The sequence below is a fragment of the Rhinolophus hipposideros genome (genome assembly GCF_964194185.1).
Source record: "Rhinolophus hipposideros genome assembly, chromosome: 5".
NCBI classification, from domain to species: domain Eukaryota; kingdom Metazoa; phylum Chordata; class Mammalia; order Chiroptera; family Rhinolophidae; genus Rhinolophus; species Rhinolophus hipposideros.
Window position 1 is genome coordinate 65,429,720 of NC_138051.1, and position 20,221 is coordinate 65,449,940.

At 48.1% G+C, this 20,221-nt stretch overlaps 1 protein-coding gene across 3 annotated transcripts; it reads right to left on the bottom strand.

Moving 5' to 3' along the window:
- Window positions 1-8,915: 8,915 nt before the first annotated feature.
- Window positions 8,916-18,746, bottom strand: OTX2 (orthodenticle homeobox 2). Of its 3 annotated transcripts, XM_081048906.1 has the most exons (6): window positions 18,648-18,738; window positions 18,425-18,492; window positions 17,686-17,898; window positions 13,674-13,889; window positions 12,447-12,598; window positions 8,916-10,553 (listed from the first exon to the last, which is right to left on the bottom strand). In XM_081048906.1, exons 4-6 carry the CDS (start codon window positions 13,768-13,770, stop codon window positions 9,933-9,935), a joined length of 870 nt encoding a protein of 289 aa, XP_080905032.1. In that variant the 5' UTR covers window positions 13,771-13,889; window positions 17,686-17,898; window positions 18,425-18,492; window positions 18,648-18,738; the 3' UTR covers window positions 8,916-9,932. The 3 variants fall into 3 exon arrangements, with proteins under 3 accessions (XP_080905032.1, XP_080905034.1, XP_080905033.1); XM_081048908.1 differs by lacking the exon at window positions 17,686-17,898 and having other exon boundaries at window positions 18,648-18,746; XM_081048907.1 differs by lacking the exons at window positions 17,686-17,898; window positions 18,425-18,492; window positions 18,648-18,738 and having other exon boundaries at window positions 13,674-14,023.
- Window positions 18,747-20,221: the final 1,475 nt, after the last annotated feature.

The following is a 20,221-nucleotide window of genomic DNA, read 5'->3' on the forward strand; positions in this document are numbered from 1 at the left end:
TCTCCACTGTTCCCCCCACTTTCCATTGTTCCACCTAGCCCTAGACTGATACCAACTAAGTAAGTATATGGTGATCTGTACCGACCTCATAGATTGCAAAAACAAAGCGATTTCAAAACAATAAAACCAATTCTAGATAGCACTTTGCCTCTTATTTTTGAAGGTGCATTTTCCCTCTAGTGTTTGGCAAAAACATGCATTTCCAGAGGCTTTTTCTAGTCAGAGTCACAGTGATGTTGATCAAAGTTATTTGGGCAAGAAACATACAGTTACCTTTTCAACCTTTTTAATTTGTGTTGGATTCTAAGCTCCCACATCTTGTCCTTAGGCATTTTCCTTGATAAAGCCCTCCTACCTTCCAGTCCAACAAAGACCAAAGACTTTGGATATGAAATTTTTAAAGTCACCAGTGGAGAAGAGGCTTCAATTGTATTGGCCCAATTGGCAATCTGTGGAAGGCCACATGAATTGCTCAGAGATAACGCCCTGCTTTTCACCTTGCGGTCACCAGTTTGAGTCAAGCAGAGATTAACGATGTCCAAGGGTTGTTATCATCTGGTGATGGCTTGGGAGCTGATATGAAATAAATTGCTAGTATCTTGTGTCTACTTGCCTGAGGTCACCTGGTTCAAGCTATTTTAGGGACCAGATCCAAATCTTTGCTGCAATGGTTACTCTAAATGGAAGCCTCTGAGCAAAGATCAAATGCTAAATAAACCTGTAGATTATGCTTCCTCTTGCACTAATGGAAGATATCCTCTCAGACAAGGTTGGAAGTAAGCTGGGGATTGTGGGTGGGGGGAAATGGGGAAATGAACGACAGGCTTCTGAGTATTTAATTTAAATTCTACCGTGGGTCCCCTACTTTCTGACCTTGAATTCCTCAGCCGGATGGCATTACCGTCCTTCTGATTCAGTCAGAAGATCCCACCTCCCATACCTATGATTTCAGTCACCTTTGACAATCATCAAACTTTAAGGAAAAGGAAAACTTTTCAACAGAAAAATTTTTGTTGGTAAATTTATGTATATGCAGAGAGAGAAAGAGAGAGACAAACAATTGACGCTAAATTTTCTAAAATTTTTAATTAGGGACAGATAACATTTTGTTGCTTTTATTATTGTTGTTGACTGTTTTGTTTTGGTTAAAGAGGCTTTTTAGTCTAAATCATTAAAACACTTGCTTAAATTTTCTACTTTATATTTCATGTGTAGATAATATTAAAAATAACTCATGTTTACTTCATTTATTATTTTAGAATGTGTTATATACAGATAGCCTCATGGACAATAACTCAAATTAGGCCTAATTAGGTAATATTTAGAAATGAAGGGGGTTTTTAGATTGCTTTGTTTTAAAAAATCAAGGTTTCAAAATGTTTAAGGGTAGATTTAAATTGTATGGGGCTGCCATCTTGTCCAGTTGTTACCAGCAACAAGTTTCCATCTCCAAATTCATCTTTCATTCAAAATACATGCATCATAAAAACCAATGGCTCTTAATTTGGGGAGGTTACAGACCCTTTTGTGACTATGATGAAAACTATAGATCTTCTGCCCAGAAATATAATACTGAATACACAGACAAAAAAAAAAATCTTCATACAATTGAGGGAATGCACCTGTCCTCTCCAATGTATTCATGGACTACCATTCTCAAAGGGTTGCTTGAACCACAGGTTAAAAATTCCTGAAAAGATATCAATTTAGGCACCTTTTAGTAAAGGTGTGTATTACATACTCCAAACCTTTATCAATACATATGACGGAAAAGAAAAAAAAATTGGAGAGAAAGCAATATGTCCATTTAAAATGGTCAGGAATCAAGATTATTGGTTTAATCAATTTAATTATTTGTCCTTGAAAATGGTAAATGCTTGTTTGAACAAAGTTTTCCATGTCTCCCCCACCTCAAAATCACAGGGACCTATCTATGATCTATTTTAAGATCAAATAAAGGCTATGCTTTTTCATAGACTGAGTTCTTGTTAGCTTTTAAAGCCTCAAGTGGCCAACTTAGACTTAAAATTAAAAACGGAATCACCTTAATCAGTGAGAAGAGCTATTGAAAAGTGCATTTCAATCATACTCCCATCAATTTAAAATTTAAAATATTAATGTGATCTTCTGTCCAAAATTACCTAATTTCATTTTTAGACATATATACGTAATTGCCCAAAATATCTGCATCCCATATTTTTATAAATTCTTTAGCACTGCTATCGCAGTAAGAATTAGTGGCTGGAAATTTCTAACCGAGCATAACTCAAAGATCTTCAAACTTGCATGACTTCGTGGCCAAGAAAGACCCAGGGAAAAACTTTGTATGTGCACCCTATGTGTTCAAAACTAACTCAAAACTTATGTTAGGATACTTCTCTTACCAGTCTTCCAAACGTGCCCTGACACGGGGTATCTCAGCGCTCCAGCTGGCGAAGTCTCTACTTGTAACTGGAAGCCGCCACCAGCTGGCCGTCTCTGCCCCCGGGGCGCGGGTGGGCACGCTTCCTCGAGGACCCCGGGACAGCTTGGGCTGTGAGTCCCGGGCCGAGCACACTCCGTTCTGCGACCCAAGCCCAGCCCCGTCCCGGGAAGCAGGGATGACCAGATCGCGAGCTCTAAGGACCAGGCTCTCTGCGTTCCCGCGTCTTTTCACTACGAGGAACCGGAGAGAGGAAGTTTGGACTTAGGAGCGGGCCCAGCGTGGGGCGTGTTCTGGGCGTGAGGCGAGAAGAGCAAACACACCAGCCTTGTTGCCTCCCGGCGTCGTTACCCTCACACCCACCACTGTCTGATCCTCGTAAGGACCGCGGCAGCGGTGGGAGAAGATGCCCCACGCGAGCCGCTCGTTCCCTGCGCCGGCCCCGCTTTCCAGAGCCGCGGCCCAGTGCCCTGGGGCCCTGTCCTTCGCCCCTGCCAGGTGGGCACGACCCACAGTCTGCCCCTCCGCAGGCGACCCGGGCACGTGCGGCCACCAGCAGGGGGAGGGAGGCCGGGGTTCGAGGCCCGCTTCCGGGGCTGATGCCCGTCGCAGGTATAGGTAGTGCTCCTGAGGGCCCACGCGGCTGGCGGGAAAGCTCCCTCTCAGCCACTCGAGAGACTCCCGGCTGCCCCGGGGACTCTCCTTGGACTCCAAATAAGCTTGCAGCCACAGAAGGCCCAGTTTTGGGGGGTTTTCGCTTAGTTTGCTGGACCAGACGTGGGGGTCGAGAATGGGAACACGATGCACTTGCCACATTTTTTATTGCAACCCGGGAAGCCATCCCCTCCCTGGCGCCCCGGCAGCTGCCAGGACGTCTTGGCGCCGTCGACTGCACGCACCCCGGCCCGAGGGCTTCGCCGCCGCAGGCGAGAGCCTCGCGAGTGTTCCGGGGGTAGCGGGACCTGTCGGGGCCACCAAGCTGGTGCTTCAGGAGCTCGGCTCCCAGGCCCAAAATGTGCGGGAGTCGCGTGCGCAAGCCCCGGACTCACGGCAATTTCGGCATTCCAGGCGAGGGCTACTATCTGCCCTAGCCGCCTTGCGGGCATCGCTCCACTAAAAGCAGAGGGGAGGAGCAGTGTCCCGCGGCCCGCCCCTCGCGTGTCTGGAGGTGACCCTAAGCCTGCAGGCAAGGTTTCCGCTCCCCTTTCTAGAACACCTTGCGGTTGTTAAATCTGGTTAAATGGAGAACACAGAGGTCTCCCGCTCTGATGTCGGGAAGAAAGCGGCTTCTTAAGAGCATCGCAGCTAAAAAGTGGTTGGGCTGTAAGCTGATAATCAGGTAGCTGTAGTCAGACACCCACTCCAGAACCTTCCTGCTCACTGACCATGTTATCACACACGATGTCCATTAGGCACCAATAATCTGCTATCGACGCATTTTAGAGCCATTTGAATGTTAAGGAGATTTTTATTAATGGCCCATGAGCCTAAAATGTGACTATTGGTTCTAAGAACAGATTTTAACAACTGTAGGCTGAGATGAGTGATTTTCAGTTTTCAGTGTAGCCTAAGGCCCCTGGAGATTCCCATTGGGAGATTGGGGGCAAGTCCTAAGAGAGAACCTTCACTCCACCCAAAACTGTCTCTAAGGGGCTTTCCAGCCTTTACCTCGGGAACCTGGGATAGAGGGTGAGCAAACAGACCCACAGGGTGCAGTAACTGCTGCTCCTAGGGCTCCCAAAGGCGTAATTTGCTGGTCCCATCACGGTCAGTTGGGGTGGGGGGGAGGGCAGGGGGTGGGAATCCGCAACCGTATAACTGCTAGAAACTGGCATCTTATTTTTAAAGAAGCCCTCGGCTGGAAGTGTCTCCTAGTGATGTCAAGTAGACTAAGAAATACTTAATCCAAAAGGCCCCCTTCCCACCTCTGCAGTAGGCAAACTAGGGCAAAGACACCAGAGAGGGGGGCAGAGGAGTCCACCTGATTCTGGGACAGACTTTTTTCCTTGTGGTGCTGAAACAGAAGTCAATTCAAACTTTGGTCACTTACCATTATGTTTGCTGTGGGATTCTTTTTTGTTTTCTTTGTCCCCCACCCCCACCCCCCAAAAAATATCGTATTTCCTTACACTAAGAATTGAAAGTATAGGGTGGAGGAGATTAAGGAATAAAAGTGAGTCATGGACCTCACCCTGTCGACTTTTCCTCTAGAAGAAAAACAAAATTTGAAGCTTACCCTCCCCCTAGTGATAGCCTGAACTCTGGCACTTGCAGTTATCTTTCACCAAATGGATCGGACTTGGTAGGACTCCTTCATTTGAATTTGCTTATTGTTTGTTTGCAGTCAAGAGCTAGTTGGTTTTTAAATACAAAGCACATTGCTTGCAGGAGAGGAAGTCTGCTGATTCTCTTTAGAACCGGGGACGCTTCCTTTGCTTGTAGGGACTGCCGCAGACTACCGTAGTAGGGCTTTCAAAGGCATGCTCGCTTACTTCTCTCCAGCCACGTCTGCATACAGAAGCTTCCTCCAGCTTCTGCACTGGGTTCCGTTTCCTTCGAACCGCTTCTACCAGAAAAACTGCCCTTTCCAAATAGTACCTAAATTTTGTTTTAATCAGGTTAAAAACAAAAACCCACATATTATTTTAAAGCCTCATGTTGCTATTAACAGGCATTTTGTTAGAGACGCTGCAAGAAATCCTATACAATGTGTCTCACTACACCGGAACACTACGGTCTTACATGTAGTTAATTCTGTCCAAGACAAATCCCATCATCTGTGCAATTTCAGAGCCTAATACTGAAGAACATCAGGGTGGGTTTTGTTTGGGGGGTCGCTATCTCTATACCCAGGGCAAGTCCCAGGGGCTCCCCATCTTTCCTAGCATGCTGACCCAAGGAGGGAAATGGGGCCACTAAGGGATCAAGTTTATCAGAGCACGCTTAGCTTACAGGGCGCTGGCCTTTGGGAAGAGAAAAACAGATGTTCAAGGCACTGGTCGCAGATCTGGGCAGGCGGGTGCATGACTGGGGCTTGGACCCTTTTGTGGTAAAAAAAAAAAAAAGAAAAAAATGGGGGGGGGAGACAGGGAGAGACAAAGCTGTCCTTCGTAAAGGTTTCAAAGGAAGGCAAGAAGCAGGCCGAGGTCATGGCTGAACCCGACCCTGCATCTTCCCATTTTGGTTGTTTTCTGCGATGTCTCCTTCCATTTGTGTGAAATCCTGGGATGCGCCTGTCTCCGGCCCGATTCCTTTGTGTTTCTTTTACATGATTAAAACACGTCTTTGTAGGCAATAAACCACCACCTACCACGGCACGCCTGGTTTTGGATTACAGCTTTGCTCGGATAACACAACGAAGTTTTCACCGGGTGTTAGACGCGGGTTCAAACGCCCGGTGTGCGTGCGGGGGGCTGGCCGGCCCAGCGCCCGCTTCTGGTTGGGTGGGGGCCGGCTCGCGGCTGCGGCCTCTGCCCTGCAGGTAACCGGAATGGGCTGCCAGGCGCTCTCGGGCTCCAAAAGCACCGCTTCCAGGCCCCAGGATCGACATCCGGCCTTCAGGGCCACTGAGTGCTGCCCCGGGTCCAAAAAAGAAAAGACTGGCACTCGGTTAAACAATAAAATATGGAGAGGTAGGAGAAGAGGGATGAGCCAAAGGCAGCTTGGACATTCTCAGGCTTCCCCGGAAAGCCTCAGCTCAGAACCGAGGGCCCCAAGGGAAGACGGAACACCCAGGCACCACTCCTCCAGACCCACTAGTCGAAGCACCTGGCTTTCCCGGGGGAACCTCTGGGGAGCCTCAGGCAGGCCCAGCAGGACCCGGTGTGGGCGCCAAGGCTGCCCCGGATACCAGGGCCCGCGGGCGCGGCGGGAGCCCCTGCGGTGGCCTCGCCCTTCGCGGCGGGCAGGAGACCCAGCCGTCGGCGGCGCTTCCTCCCGGGAGACCAGGGCAGCCAGAGGCCGCGGGCCCCGCCGGCTCGCCTTTGCCTCCCGGGCCGGTGTCCAGGCCGGGTGGGCCCAGCTCGCGGTGCTCCCGCTGTCCCGGCTTCCGTTCCCTTCCGGACCACACACGCGCACCGACTCGGCCAGGCCGTGACGTCCCCCGGCGACCGGCCCCGAGGCCCGCGGCTGACCCAGAAGCCCGACTTCAGGGCCCGAGGAGTCGCGCTCCTCTCCGGGCTGGCGACGCGCGGGCCTCGCGGCGGCGCCCACAGCGCAGCGCCCTGAGCCCGAGAGGCCTGAGGTCTAGGCCGAGGGAGGCAGGCTGGGCTCGGCCGAGGTCCGCGGCTCCCACCGCAGGGAGAGCGGGAACCGCGAGGGCCAGAGCCTTAAGGTCGCCCCTGCACGGCCTGCGGGCTGTGAGTGGGGCCCAGAGGGCGGCACCAGCCTGGACGACGTGGACTTCGGTCCCCGCTCGGCCCCCCGGGGCAGGGATGTTTTCCTGGCCAACTCCGATTGGGCGGTCAAGGTTTAGAAAACATCGCTCCAGAATTTTGCCGTGGATTCTGCGGAGAGCGAAGCTGCGCTTCCACGCCTCGCGCCACGCTCTCGCAGTCCCGCACAGGGCCGCCCCCCCACCCCACCCCCACCCCCGGCCTCCTCCTTCCGCCGAGGCTGCGCGGGGCTGAGGGTGGGGACACCCCCAGGAAAGGTGAGGTTAGAGGGAACCAACTGGGAGAGGAGTTAGGAAACTGACCATTATCTGAAACTCAACAGGTTTTGAAAACCTCAACTTAATTGACTTGATTGAATTTCTCTTATCTAGGAAGGGAAGAGACACTCCCAAGGTGAAATACAAAGGGCCAAGAATCTTTGTGGGAAAGATAAAGGTTTGGGGCAACAGATCTTTGTAAAGCAAACTACTCCACCCTCACCTTCGCCTCCCCCCCCCCCAATTAAGATTATCTTGCTATTTCCCGTCATTGCTAATTGCCAATATGCAGTTGATGTAGCTGTCTGACCCTTTGAAGGGTGGCGTCATTTAACACCAAGTATCATCAGTATTGGGCTTAACTTGATTAAACCTAGTCTTGACTAGGAGTGATCAGAAAACTCTCCGGATGTCTTGAAAGCAGCGCTTGCTCTCCTCTGCCTTTCCCTCCCTCAGTTACCTGCGGTCGGGGGAATTCATTTCTATTTTGCCTTCAATTCAAAGGGATTTAACTGCGTGGTCTGTTCAACAGAGTTGTGCCAAGGTGATAGAAAAATTTCAGAGGTGCTTAGCGCCTTTTCCTAACCTCCTTTTAAAAGTATCAGGAGAGAAACTGCTAACGGCCTGACTTGCAGAGCAGCCTAGCTATTGTTAGTCTTGTTGTAAGAGGGTGATCCTTTTCCCTTTGTGGGGGCATCCTGAAAACTGAAGGCAGTGTGAGAAATTACTTTGGGTCTGTCTGCTTTACTGTTGTATGAAAAAAGCTAGAAGAGTTAAGACCCAGAACCTGGAAAACCATAAAGCAAATTCTCTCTCGGCTCGATTTCACTTCGGTGTACACTACAGTAGGGTGAATATTACAGTAGGTACTCGAAAATCTTGCCACTAAGTTTTGCCTTGAGTAGTAGGTAAAAACAACTGTGTTTTCTTTAGAAGTAAAACAAAAACAATTTACTTATTAGGCAAGATGTTGTCAAGTTCAAGAAAGCATGGGCAGCCAAGGACTGGAAAATTAGCCAGAAAACAAAACAGTTGCAACTGCTAACCTTCATTTAAATAGTACTGTTAAGAGTCAATCAATTTTGGTTAAACGTAAGGGTGTACGTTTAAAATGGAAATTAAATATTGCTTTAACCTGAGGAGTGCCATAATCGTTGGCCCATTTGTCTTTCCTGGTAATTGGCTTACAAAACGCAAGTACTACTGAGAAGGGACCTGGTTTTTTTCCCCTCAGCACTTTCTTAAAAAGGAAAAAAAAAAAAAACTGACGAACCTGCCTTATGTTCAACTACTGAAATTATAGGTTTTAAAACTTTTCTGAAACTCTTTTGTTCAGAAATCATTTCTGCCTGAATTGCTTTCAGATTCTGATTACATTCCCTCTCATGTCTACCTGATTTTTTTTTTGGAAGTTAAAAAAATAAAATCTCCTTAATCAAATAAATAAGAGAATAAAAACACAGAATTTTTGTCATTCTCATTATCTCTGTGGTACTACAGTTCTTCCCTTCTTAGTTTAAAAAAAAGAAAAAGATCTATGTTAAAACATACTAATAAAGTGACTAAGAGACTGTTAGGGTATGCAGTAGGGAGGGAAAGGCAAAGAGAGCAAGATCCTAATGATAGGCTCTCTATATTCAATTTCAGAGCAATCCTGATGAAAGTCTCAAAAAGTGTACATACCACATAGGCATTTGTGTCTAGTTCATCTATAGATTAAACCCCAAAAATTTAAAAATAAAGTTTGCTCTCTGACCTAAGAAAAACACGTTTTAGGAAGGAGAGGCTGAAATGTGGGCTTGTTGATAAATAGTAGTATAAAATTAAACTGGACCCAACGTTGTGCTAGAACCATTTTAATATAATTATACATATCTGCCAAATCCAGGAAGGTTTATGCATATATACCTTTTCCAGTTAACATCTGCAAGCATAAACAACAATGACCTCAGTTAATAAATTCATCAGGGTCAGAGCAATTGACCAATGTCTCTTTACTGCTAGGCTTACCAACAGTAAATTACAGATGAATTGGTGTCCTTTTTTTCTCTTCTCTCACTCTCCTTGTCCAGAGACATTTTGTTGTAAAGGTTCAGTGCAGCTCACCTCCAGCCAAAGGTAATCTTTTTAGATAAGTACTCAGTTGCTCTGAATTTTGCTTATAATTATAACCTATTTAATCACAGAAGAACTCCTGCAGAGGTGGAGTTCCAGGTTGCATACAATAACAGGAGATCACAGTTTTGAAGTCTAGCACAGATTAAAAACCACAGATGTACCATTTATATAAGACACACACTGATTGTCTCTTAAACTACATATTGACTCCTTATGAACATTATTTTTTAAATAAAGTAGTGCATCTAGGACAATCAGTCACACAATTCACACAGCCCTGAAAAGGTTTTCAGTGCCAACTAACAGTTGGTCATGAAATGTGAGTGAGCTTGAGATAATGTCCATTCCTAAGATTCAACCAAGGATTGGCTAAAACATTGGAACACCTCTGCTTAAGAAGACTATGTCCTTCCCTCCTTTCCCTCACAATTTAGTATTCTTTGTTTTTGGTGGTATTTGGTTGCACATGGCTAGAATGCTTCTGATCACTGAGAATCAGGAAAACCAATGATCTAAAACTATAACAGGATCTTAAGTAGATTGGTTTGTCCATTTCAGGTTGCTGGTTGGTGGGCCCCTCTAAGGACCTCCATTTTTCCTTCTATGCCTCTCGGAACATTTCATCAGAAGATGAGTCTGAGCATCATCCCATCTAACTCTTTTAACCAATGCCTGGCTAAAACTGGAATGTCCAGCCCAGTATATTTTAAAATCACCCACAAAAAGAGGTTCTATAGGTCTTCACAAAACCTGGAATTTCCATGAGGATGTCTGATCTTTATAATCCAAGCAGTCAGCATTGAAGTTAAGCTTCCAGGAGGCAGTTTGGTCCTTATAATCCAAGCAATCAGTGGTTGAGTTAAAACCCAAGCTTGAAGCTCCATATCCCTGGGTGGAAAGAGAAGCTGGGGACTGATTGAGATGGCTGGTAACTGCATTGGTACCCATGGGGCTGAGTGTAGCCCCTGGTCCAGGAAGCTGGTGATGCATTGGGGTCAAATAAGATCCACAGTCCATGCCCCCAAAGTAGGAAGTTGAGCCAGCATATCCTTGACTATAACCTGAAGCCTGAGTATAGGTCATGGGATAGGACCTCTGCATGCAGGAAGAGGAGGTGGACAAGGGATCTGACAGTGGGGAGATGGAAGCTGGGCTCCAGATAGACACAGGAGCACTGCTGCTGGAAATGGCCGGGACTGAGGTGCTAGAGGGGGGAGTGAATTGGCCACTTGTTCCACTCTCTGAACTCACTTCCCGAGCTGGAGATGTCTTCTTTTTGGCAGGTCTCACTTTGTTTTGACCTCCATTCTGTTGCTGCTGCTGCTGTTGGCGGCACTTAGCTCTTCGGTTCTTAAACCATACCTTGAAAGGGAAAGAAATTTCTTTAACGTGGTTTCAGCAACTCATTAAGAACAAGAGTGGCTCCCAGATTATCATCTGTCCTACATGGACAGATGAGTAAACAGACAATCTCCTGCCACTGAAAACCTATACTGTAGTACTCTCACACATGCTCCTGGAATTGTAAGAAAGTTGGGGAAAGCACTTGATCCTTCTTTACTTCTAGCTCAGAATAAAATTTAAGATATCACCCAAATCATATGGCTAAAAATTCTTCACTTCAGTTTCCTATCACCTTGAATACACACATACACATAGACGCAGCTATATTTTGGAACACTCTCACAATGGACTAGAATGTATCTATGTCTTTTAGAGGAAAACACAAGGGAGGTAATACAATTCTGTTTTTGCATGCCAACAAGAACTGCCTAAATTCAAATACTTCTAGGGAGCAACTGCTAATACGGAGGTTGGTTCCATTACTCTACTTTTGTCTCTCCTAGAAAGACTCACTTATGAAAAAAAAGCTCCAAGGATAAATTGATCCTGTTGAGGAAGGCGGTCTGAAAACCACTATTTGCAGAAACCTTCTTTATGGAAAGTGGAGTGACTTACATGTGTTCTGCTGGGAGCTCAAGGGCAGACTTCTCTCCTAGTCTCCAGTCTATGACTGGAGTCTGTGCCTTCAGGGTAGTGCCACTCAACACATAGATTCAGTTTCCTGTACTAGTTCATTGGCTTGTCAACTTAAGCCTCTGCCTGCAACTTTGAAAAACTCTTTTTACCAGCCCTATTCATGTTCTGTAATGAAGGAGCTGTGTGTGGTGTGTGAGGGGGCTTATCAGAGAAACTACCAGCATTTTCTGGCAACAATTCCTCAGTTGTCCTCTTCAATGAGTTCTCCATAAGGATGTCCTAACTGTGGTAAAAACGGTGCCACCAAGGCCGAGTACACCACAACCAAACATTCACTCATTTTCTTTCAGTGTAGACTTTTGTTGAAGCCTCAAAAGTGCTAAAACGTCTTCAATCCTGCTTTGAAAAAGTCAGGTTTGCAGTTAACTCTGACATGTCCTAGCTGAAGGGGAGTCTCTGGTCTCTGGTGTGTATGTAGTTTAGCTGCTAAACATTCTTTCCAAGAACTCTGTATGGGGCTTGAATTCCAGGGAAGTTGAACTTTAAGTTCCCTTTCCAGCCTAAGGTCAAATTAAGGGAGCCTAAGGGAAGTGGGGGCAGATATCACCAGGGATATTATGCAGACATTTTATCTGCTAAATGGCTCAGAGCTAGTAAATTCTGTTCAATCACTAAGAAGTCAAAGAAAACACACTTATGTAATTTTTTTGGTAACACCAGCTGCTTCTACAGCCTAGCTCTACCACCAAACTGACATGTGACCTTGAGCAAGTCATTTATTTCTTCAACTGTAAAAATATTGGGACTATCCAGGAGCTAAGCTTCTTTCACCCCTAAAAGTAGATAAGAATAGGGAGGATTTAACACATAAAGGAAGGTGAAGTATTAAAATATTATGTGACAGTCAGTACTTGAAATCTGCCAAGGCTGAGTCTCAGTAGGCCAGGGCCCCAGGAGTTCTAGGACTGTGCTCTATCACTGCAGCTAAATCGCCAGTTTTACTTTGCAACTTGAGCCTGCAGACCCTTGCTTACAGGATTGGGTGGGGGTGGGGAAACAGAAAGGAGCTCCAGGAGAAATCAGGCACTCAAGGAGCCTTAGGAGAAGAGTTTGCTGGCCTCCTGCGGAGCATTTCGTTTCAAGCCTTCCTTTGGTCATTTCACAGACCTGGGACACTCCCGGGTCCTGGGACTCTCCCAGGTCCTTAACATTACACCTTGCTTGGGCGAGGGGTGGCATGGTCAGGAAGGATGGGTCTGTCTCCATCTGCCATACCTGCACCCTGGACTCAGGCAAGTTGATTTTCAGTGCCACCTCCTCCCGCATGAAGATGTCTGGGTACCGGGTCTTAGCAAACAGCGCTTCCAGCACGTCTAGCTGCGCCCGGGTGAACGTCGTCCGCTCCCGGCGCTGTTTCCGGGGGGTGGCTGCGGGACAAGAAGCCCAGGGCCCTTTAGGGTGGGGGAGCAGTTTCTCAGTCATAGGGATCTCTGCGGGTGCTCCATCCCCACCCCCACCCCCTCCCTCAGCCCCACTCTGCGGCACTTCCGTGGTCCTCCCAGTCTTTCAACCCAGAGCCTAGCAGTGTTCTCCCCACGCCCTCCGCGGCCTCAGCTCCCCCAGCGCACTGGAGGTACCATGGCACACATTGCCCCTTGTCGGGGTAACCCCCCCCCCACTCCTCCTGACATTGGAGATCTCTCCCGCCTGAGCGTCCCTTGGAAAGCTAACACAACAAATGAAATAAAAGACCAACAAAACAAACAAAACAAACAAACAAAAAACCGCCTCCAAAATCAACCCCTAACGCACAACACAAATAAATTCATTCCGTGAAGTCAAAGAATCCCCGAGGTCCCGCAGCTCGGATTTGTGGCGCGAAATCTCCATCCTTCTCGAGATCCTTAGTTTGAGGACTCCAAGGGCCTTTGTTCCCCTATCTTTAAAATGGGGGCGTATTTCATACTTCTTCTGAGGATTTTAAAAACCAGATTTGATGGGAGGCACCCGCACCCCCCCGCACCTAAAGGTAAATCACACCTCTAGGGATTAGCGAGTGGGGCCTGGAGGTCAAAGGGGAAGCCCCAGGCGTGACCCGGATAATTTGTGAAAAGAAATCCAGCTTCTCCCAGAGGCTATTTCGGAGGAATTGAGGTTCGAGATACGGGCAGGAGGGCCTCCCACCCTAAAATGACAAGGGCAGTAACCTTCTTCGCCCCACTGCAATGTGTGTCCACTAGTCCCTCTAATTAAGAACCAAGTGATGATTTTGTGAGCAAGCGTTGTCGATCCACCTACTTGCTCCCCCTCTCAGTCCGGGTCCTCCTCCAGTAAATGCCCCGTGCCTCTGAGCTGCTTCTCGGACCCAGTGGGGACTTCGCCTGGAGCTGGGGCGGGGATCAGCATAACCGCCAACCCCGGAGCTCCGGGGGAGATAGTGTCCCATCCCCGCGGGACGGGTGTGGGGAAGGGCGGGGCAGGAGTTCGGCGGGGCTCACTTACCCGGGTAGCCCACCGAAGGGTGCAGCAAGTCCATGCCCGAAGTGGTCAGACTCAGCCCATTGACTGCGTAAGGCGGTTGCTTAAGATAAGACATCATGCTAAGGTTGTTAGGAGGCACAAAGTCGGCCCAAATCGGGGGGACCCAGCCGGAAGATCTCGCTTCGCTGGGAGTGGACAGATTCAGGGTCCGTGGTGGGTGGGTTTGGAGTGGTGGAACTAAGGGCAAAGCAAACAAACAAACAGAGGTGCTGGTTTACTGCTTCGGAGGGAGCAGCTCTCCCACGTTCCAACACTAACTTAAAAAGAGCCCGGGCTACTCCGGGCAGAGGCTTTTAAAGGGCTTGCAGACCCTCCCCACCTCCCCAACCCCCCAGCTTCTCGGAAACTAGAGGGGGATGGAGACCAGATAAACCTGTCTTCCCCACCCCCACCCTAAACTTAAAAAAAAAAAAAAAGTACCCGAAGAAAGCTATTACAATCTGCCTCGCTGAAGAACAAAACCCCACGCCTTCAAATGCACACATTGCATTCCTATCCCTACATTTGCATAGGACTCATTGGCTGGCACTAGCTAATTGTCTCAAACAAAACTTGATTGGGGCCATTTGCAGAGACAAAGAACTCTTTGGCTAAATAAATAATGCTGATAACAAAGCCCATTGGAGAGAAACAAAGAAACAATTCAAGAAATCTACCTCTCCCCAGACTGTTGCCTTTCCAAGGCAGATTTTAATTATCTTAGCTTTTTACCACTTTCAACAGCTTCAAACCTAAAATGTCAGTGCATTTAACATCTAAAATACCAACTTCCTAATCGACAAACTTGAGAAAACTGCTCAACCACTATTATTCCACATTTAAAGTCATTTCCAGTAATCATTTTCACCTAATTTGTAGACTGGGTAATTAGATTTTGAGGTAAGTAACAGATTTATTAGGGTTTTGGAGAATCTTGATGATATGTGTATAAAGAACTAAAGCTAAACAAACAAGTATTTAACTTTTAATCGACACCCATCAAATATTTAAACATAGTGCAAAAAGAAAAAGAAAAAAAGAAGTCTTCCAAATTGGCACCAGGTTTGCTAGAAATTCTGAAGTAAAGTTAGAATCCCACCAATCAGAAAATGAGAGGCCCCCTTCTACTCTGCAAGTAGAAGGGTTTGCATTTGTAGTGCAAGCCGCTTCCATGTTGATTTTGATGTGTGGAGGCTGCAAATCCTGTGGGAGGCAAATTTTCGGACTTTTGGGTCCTCGGACGCTCCAGCAGTTTCCTGTTAACTTTAGCTGCCTTTGCACATTTTAGTTTTAAAGAAAGTAGATACACAAACATCCAAAGTTGTGAAACTAATAGAATCTCTCCCTCCCTTTCAAGTTTCCTACAATCTTATAAGAAAAAGAGCTGGGGGGGGGGCGGCCAGAAACGAAGAAAAAGAAAAGTTATTTACTTTCTTCGGCCGAGTGTCTCTCACTCCCCCAAGCCAAGGGATCCAAAATGGATGTTAATACAGGCTGGCAGTTGGCAAGTCTGGCTTTTATCTTCCTAAAAGATGGCACTTATCCTGCAAGGATCTCTACTTTGCAACTTTGATACTCTGAGAATTTGCTTCAAAATGGCGGGTACAAGATTAGGAGAGGTTCTTTCTTACTTTTACAAAGGTCCTACTGGGTGTTAAGGACTGTGGGTTTTCATATTTACATTGCTTAAGAGAGAAAAACACAAAATTCCACAAATGGAACTAGGTTCTGCAACTTCTTCCTGATTGTAATGCAGTGCACAAAAATCATGCTTTCCCACCCTCAGATATAATTTAATATAATTTTATAACTGCCCTTCCTGGAGGAGTTTGTATTATCTCATCAGTAACATTAATCTCGTTGCTCCTACAACAAAGACTTCATGGTTTCTAATCTCTCTTCTTTTCAAGAGTTATTTGGAGGCTGTGGAAATAATATTGCTTTCAAATAGTCATTTATTTGTTTAAATAGCCTCTAAGCCAGAGTTCTTGTTTACTACAATCTCACTAGGTTGGCAAGTTCTGAACTACTATAGAAAAAACTGAAATCGTATCGGCTGTACACATGGTAAGTATGGAAGTGTTCCTTCTTACATGCAGAGCTCTCGCCCAATTAGAAAGGCCTGACGCATCATACATTAAAATAGCACATTTCAACATTAAACGCGGTAACAGACAGAAAGCACCAGGACAGATACTTTTTGGAGCTCCTTTGCCCTTACCCTTGCAAAATGGCTAAAATTCTCGGATAAACTGGTTTCGCTTTTTTACTGGACTCATCTTTAACAGAAAAAAGAAAAATCTCCAAAAACAAAACTATGAGGAACTCTCAACAGCCAACCCAGGTATGCACTCCCAAAAGGGGCCATGGCATGGGCCCTTCCGCCTAACTTTCAAAGCCCTGCAAGGACTGACTCCTTTCTCCCTTCCTCTGCTTCGCAGAGCCCAGAGGGAACGAAGAAATACCTTTTCAAAAATATAAGCCTCAACATAGCTGTTCACAAGGTGGCCACTGGAAAATTCCTACCTAGAAGAACCGGCGGCGGTCGCGTGGCGAGTCCCGCAGCCGGTCGGCGCCCGCACCTCCCGAGGCAAGGGACTCAATCCGGCGTCACTGCCCGGCAGTCTCGCAGCCCGAGGTCCGGCTCCACTGCCCGCCCGGGCCTGCGCCGCCTTATATCTAACGGTCAATTCCCGCAATCTGTCGCTCCCCCACCCCCATCTACCCCTCCCGTTTTTTTTTTCTTCCAAGGAGCCTATCTACCAGTTGCTGTGTCCTCGCTCAATAATTACCTCGTCCGAGAATTAATTATAATAAATGTTTTCTTGATAAACTAACGAGATAATCCGAGGGGCACACGTCCCTTAATTACAGGCCGCCGTGCTCAGCTCTGCTTCTCGCCGGGGCTGATTAATTTTCTGCATGATGGAAAGGAAACAAAACTACGCGGACTGGCGACTGGCCTGCGGCTGGGAAGACAACGCCGAGGAAGAGGAGAGAAAGAAGAAGCAGACGTGTGGGCACCGCGCAAAACAGCCGGCGCGGCCCCTCTCGGGCGAACTCGAGTGAAAGTTTCTGGCCTCCGGGTATCAAACAACACTGCCACCCGTGAGAGAGGGAGGAAGAACGTGCCAGAAGGCTTGGCCTTGACTATTAATTATGGCGAGGAGAAAGCCCGGTGTTCGCTCGTAAGGAGAGGTCTGGGTGTCTGCCTCCTTTGGGGGGAGGAGTTTCCTCGGCAACTCCTCTCTGCTGCTAATAAGTCTGGTGCCCGGAAAACGTCCGGAGGTGAGCAGGAGATAGATATCCTGACCCTGCCGCTCTAGGACGGAGGGGAGAATGTCAAAGAGCGACTTCACCGTCCCCTCCCCAAGTAGTCCATCACTCCAGGCCTTCTGTCCTGCACCGCACTTGTGTCTGTAAAGGAGGAAAAAGCCAACTCGCTGGAATTCTGAAGGGGGACTTGCGTTTCAAAAATGCATCCTGAAATCGGACCGTGACTTCAAGAGTCACTTGAACGCCTCGACAAGAAGACTTCAGAGTTTGCGGCACACGTCCCGGAGGCCGGATGCCAGCTGAGACCTTCTCACGGTCCTCCTGGGCCTCAGCGCACCCCTCGAGCCCGGCCCGGGCCCGCGATACCCTTCTGTCCCCAAGCCCGGGAGGGGAGAGCGCAGGTCGGCCCCGCCGCTGCTCCGGTCTGCGAACAGCCATGGGGCCGCCTTCCCCACCGGAAGGTTTCGGTCCCCGGCCCCGCCGCGGCCCGGGGCGGAGCAGGGGCCACTCACCGCCACTTTTGCCCGCCCCAGGTGCGCGCGGAGGGCTGAGCCGGCAGACCCTGAACCATCCCCGGCAAAGTCACGCTGTGAAACGACTCTTCTACGCTCGCTTGGCCTCGTTGGGACCACAAAAACTACGGGGGTGGGCAGGGTTATTGCACTCTCAGGATTTGGGGGGGGGGACAGGAGAAAAGGGGTGTTAAGAAAAGAGAGACCTGGAGGTCTTTGGAAGAGGCCGAGAACAGAGACTGAAGCTTGATGAGCTGCTCTTTCGCTGGCGGAGAGGGGATCGACCAGAGATGCCAGCGCTCCCTGCCTCCTCGGTCACAGGCTCTGCTCTTCTCTCACGTTCATTAGGGACAGACAGGAGCTAAAACCGCGCCTGCCGCCGCCGGCCGGCGAGGCAGCGGGCTTCGGACGCGCGGGTCCTAGGAAGCGCATGTCATTATTGTTATTATTAATTATTATTATTAATTGCTGCTGCTATTACTATCATTATCATCGATCCCTCTAGCTACATCTGCATCTTTTTGTCTCGGACTCTGAAAACGTCCTTGGGACCAATCCAAATGACCCAACCACAGCTGAGGGCCAAAACGCAAAGATCGCAGGGAGAAACCCAGAATGGGCGTTGACATAAAACAAAACTACAAACAAAACCCTTCCAAAACACCCTTCGTTAGACTCGCAGCGTTTGGCGAAAGCGGCGAGCCCAGGAGCGCACTCCCGTCCCTTCCTCCCACTCCTGCACTCATCTCCGGATCATAAATTTTTCGCAAGGATCGTTATTACACCTCAAAAATTTACAAGGGAAAAGATACATCAGCCTTTAGAAGAACTCCACGTTCGCAGAGCTGCATGGGTCGGTCTATGGGATGTACTGGGGTGATGGTAGACAGGGGGGAACAGATACGGATATCGAGAGACAGACAAGACAGACAGACGAACACTTACCTTACAGCCGCATGTGAGGTTAGAAAAAAAATCAAATTATCCTTCAAAATCCCAAATAGCCAGCTATCCTAAAAGAAATCAAGAGTATTGAGTTAGCAACCTTGCAGTCTTCACCCTTCCATAAAAAGTCAAACGCAACGAAAAAAAATTGTTTTTAAAGAACAGAAAATGAGGAAAAGTAGCTCGAGTTCAAAACACGCGTGGGCCCCTCTGCGATACATACAAAGTAGACGTGGTGAGGGCTGCTCTAGCGATTTTTATTTCTAATAACAGTGGAGGCTGAGTTGGAGCTGAGGTCGGTTCCGCTCTCAGGGAGATTTGCTGAGAAAGCGCCTCTCTGGCAACTTTTTGACGCAAACTCTCCAACCAATGGCAGGGAGAGAATGATTGACACATCTAAGCCAGAGGGAAAATAATAAAAACACACAACAGGGGGAGGAAAACAGGCCGCTGCTGCACGGGGGGACGAGTAGGCAACAAATCCAGGCCTCCGACATTACCAGAATGTTCTTGAAAGACTGGGCTCTGCTTAAAATATACATTATGGGCCAGAGCATGTGAACTAATTGTATAATTAAAATGATGGGCAAGGAGGCCTCTCCTTACCTACTTCTCCTGTTCCTGTCTCCTTTTTACCCTCCCCCACTTTTTGTTTTGTTTTTGTTTTAGGGAAGGTGAGAAAGGAAACCCTACAATGTAGGATGGGAAGGTAAAACTATTTAAGTAAAGGCCAGAGAAGCTTGAGGGTGGGGGATAAGTGGGTTATCGCATTCTACGCCAGCAATGTCGGTGTGAATCAGACGCAGAAGGCCAGTCAGACTGAAGCATAAAAACACCTTAAAAACACAACTATGTCTTCTCAAACAGGGTCAGACCACACCGAGGGTACCAGGAAAGGTAAAGGAAGCAGGCCTGAGAGTGAGGCTTGGGCATGTAGGCAAGAGAGACACGAGTCCAAGAACAAACTATTTTTGAAAACGCAGTGTCTCTACAACTCTTATAAACATACCCCCGTACCCCCAAATTGGGAGACGGGCTCCCGGTATCCGCGCAGGGTTTTTAGTTTTAAGAAGTCCATGGCAGGCTGCAAAGAACATGAACTCGGAATCTAACCTCAGGGCCAGTTTGGGGAGACCCAAGGACAAGTCGAGACTCGGGATTGTGAGAGTGGGGTTGGCAAGATACCCAGGAGCGAGGCCCGCGTTGGAAACAGAGTTTCGGCCCAATGCGTGCAGCAGCGGGGCCTGGAGCTAACTCAGCCCGCAGCCTGCGTGGCCAGAGCTGGGGGCTGAGAGCCGCGAGAGGAGAGTGTCGGCAACAGGGGACCCGAGACCGGGAAAGCGAACACCAGCCTAACTTTTTTTTCTCCAGGCACAGAGAGCGGGACCCACCAGCTTTCAAACAGATCTGAGTTCCCAGAAAAGCAGAAACGGATTTGGGCGGCGGGGGCGGGGAGCGGGGGGCACAAGTGGACAGCCCGAGGCTTTGTGAATGGCGGGGTGGGGGTGGGGAGCAGAAGACCGTTCTTCCCTCACAACTCTCAATGCTGGAAAAGAAAAATAAAACCTCTTCCTAAATACCCTCCCCCCTCCAACCACCACCACGACGGCAAGTGGGCCCAAAGAAAAAGCTCGCTGCCTTTAATTTGGGGACGTATGTTAATGAAGTTGGTAATTAATTCGTCGCTTTGTTGTCGGTTCTTATACTGTATGTGTAATCAAATGTGGCCGTCCTTGGGATTTACAGCAATTAACGAATTACGGGAGTACGCACGAGGCGGCAGGCGCTCCGCAGCGA

Bases quoted from the DNA above. Each gene is read 5' to 3' on its own strand.
- OTX2 (XM_081048908.1), bottom strand. From the start codon at position 13,770: ATGATGTCTTATCTTAAGCAACCGCCTTACGCAGTCAATGGGCTGAGT. The intron at 12,599-13,673 runs GTAAGTGAGCCC...CTTGTCCCGCAG, and splicing joins CCCTTCGGTGGGCTACCCGG to CCACCCCCCGGAAACAGCGC. The intron at 10,554-12,446 runs GTATGGCAGATG...TTCCCTTTCAAG, and splicing joins TGCCTGAGTCCAGGGTGCAG to GTATGGTTTAAGAACCGAAG.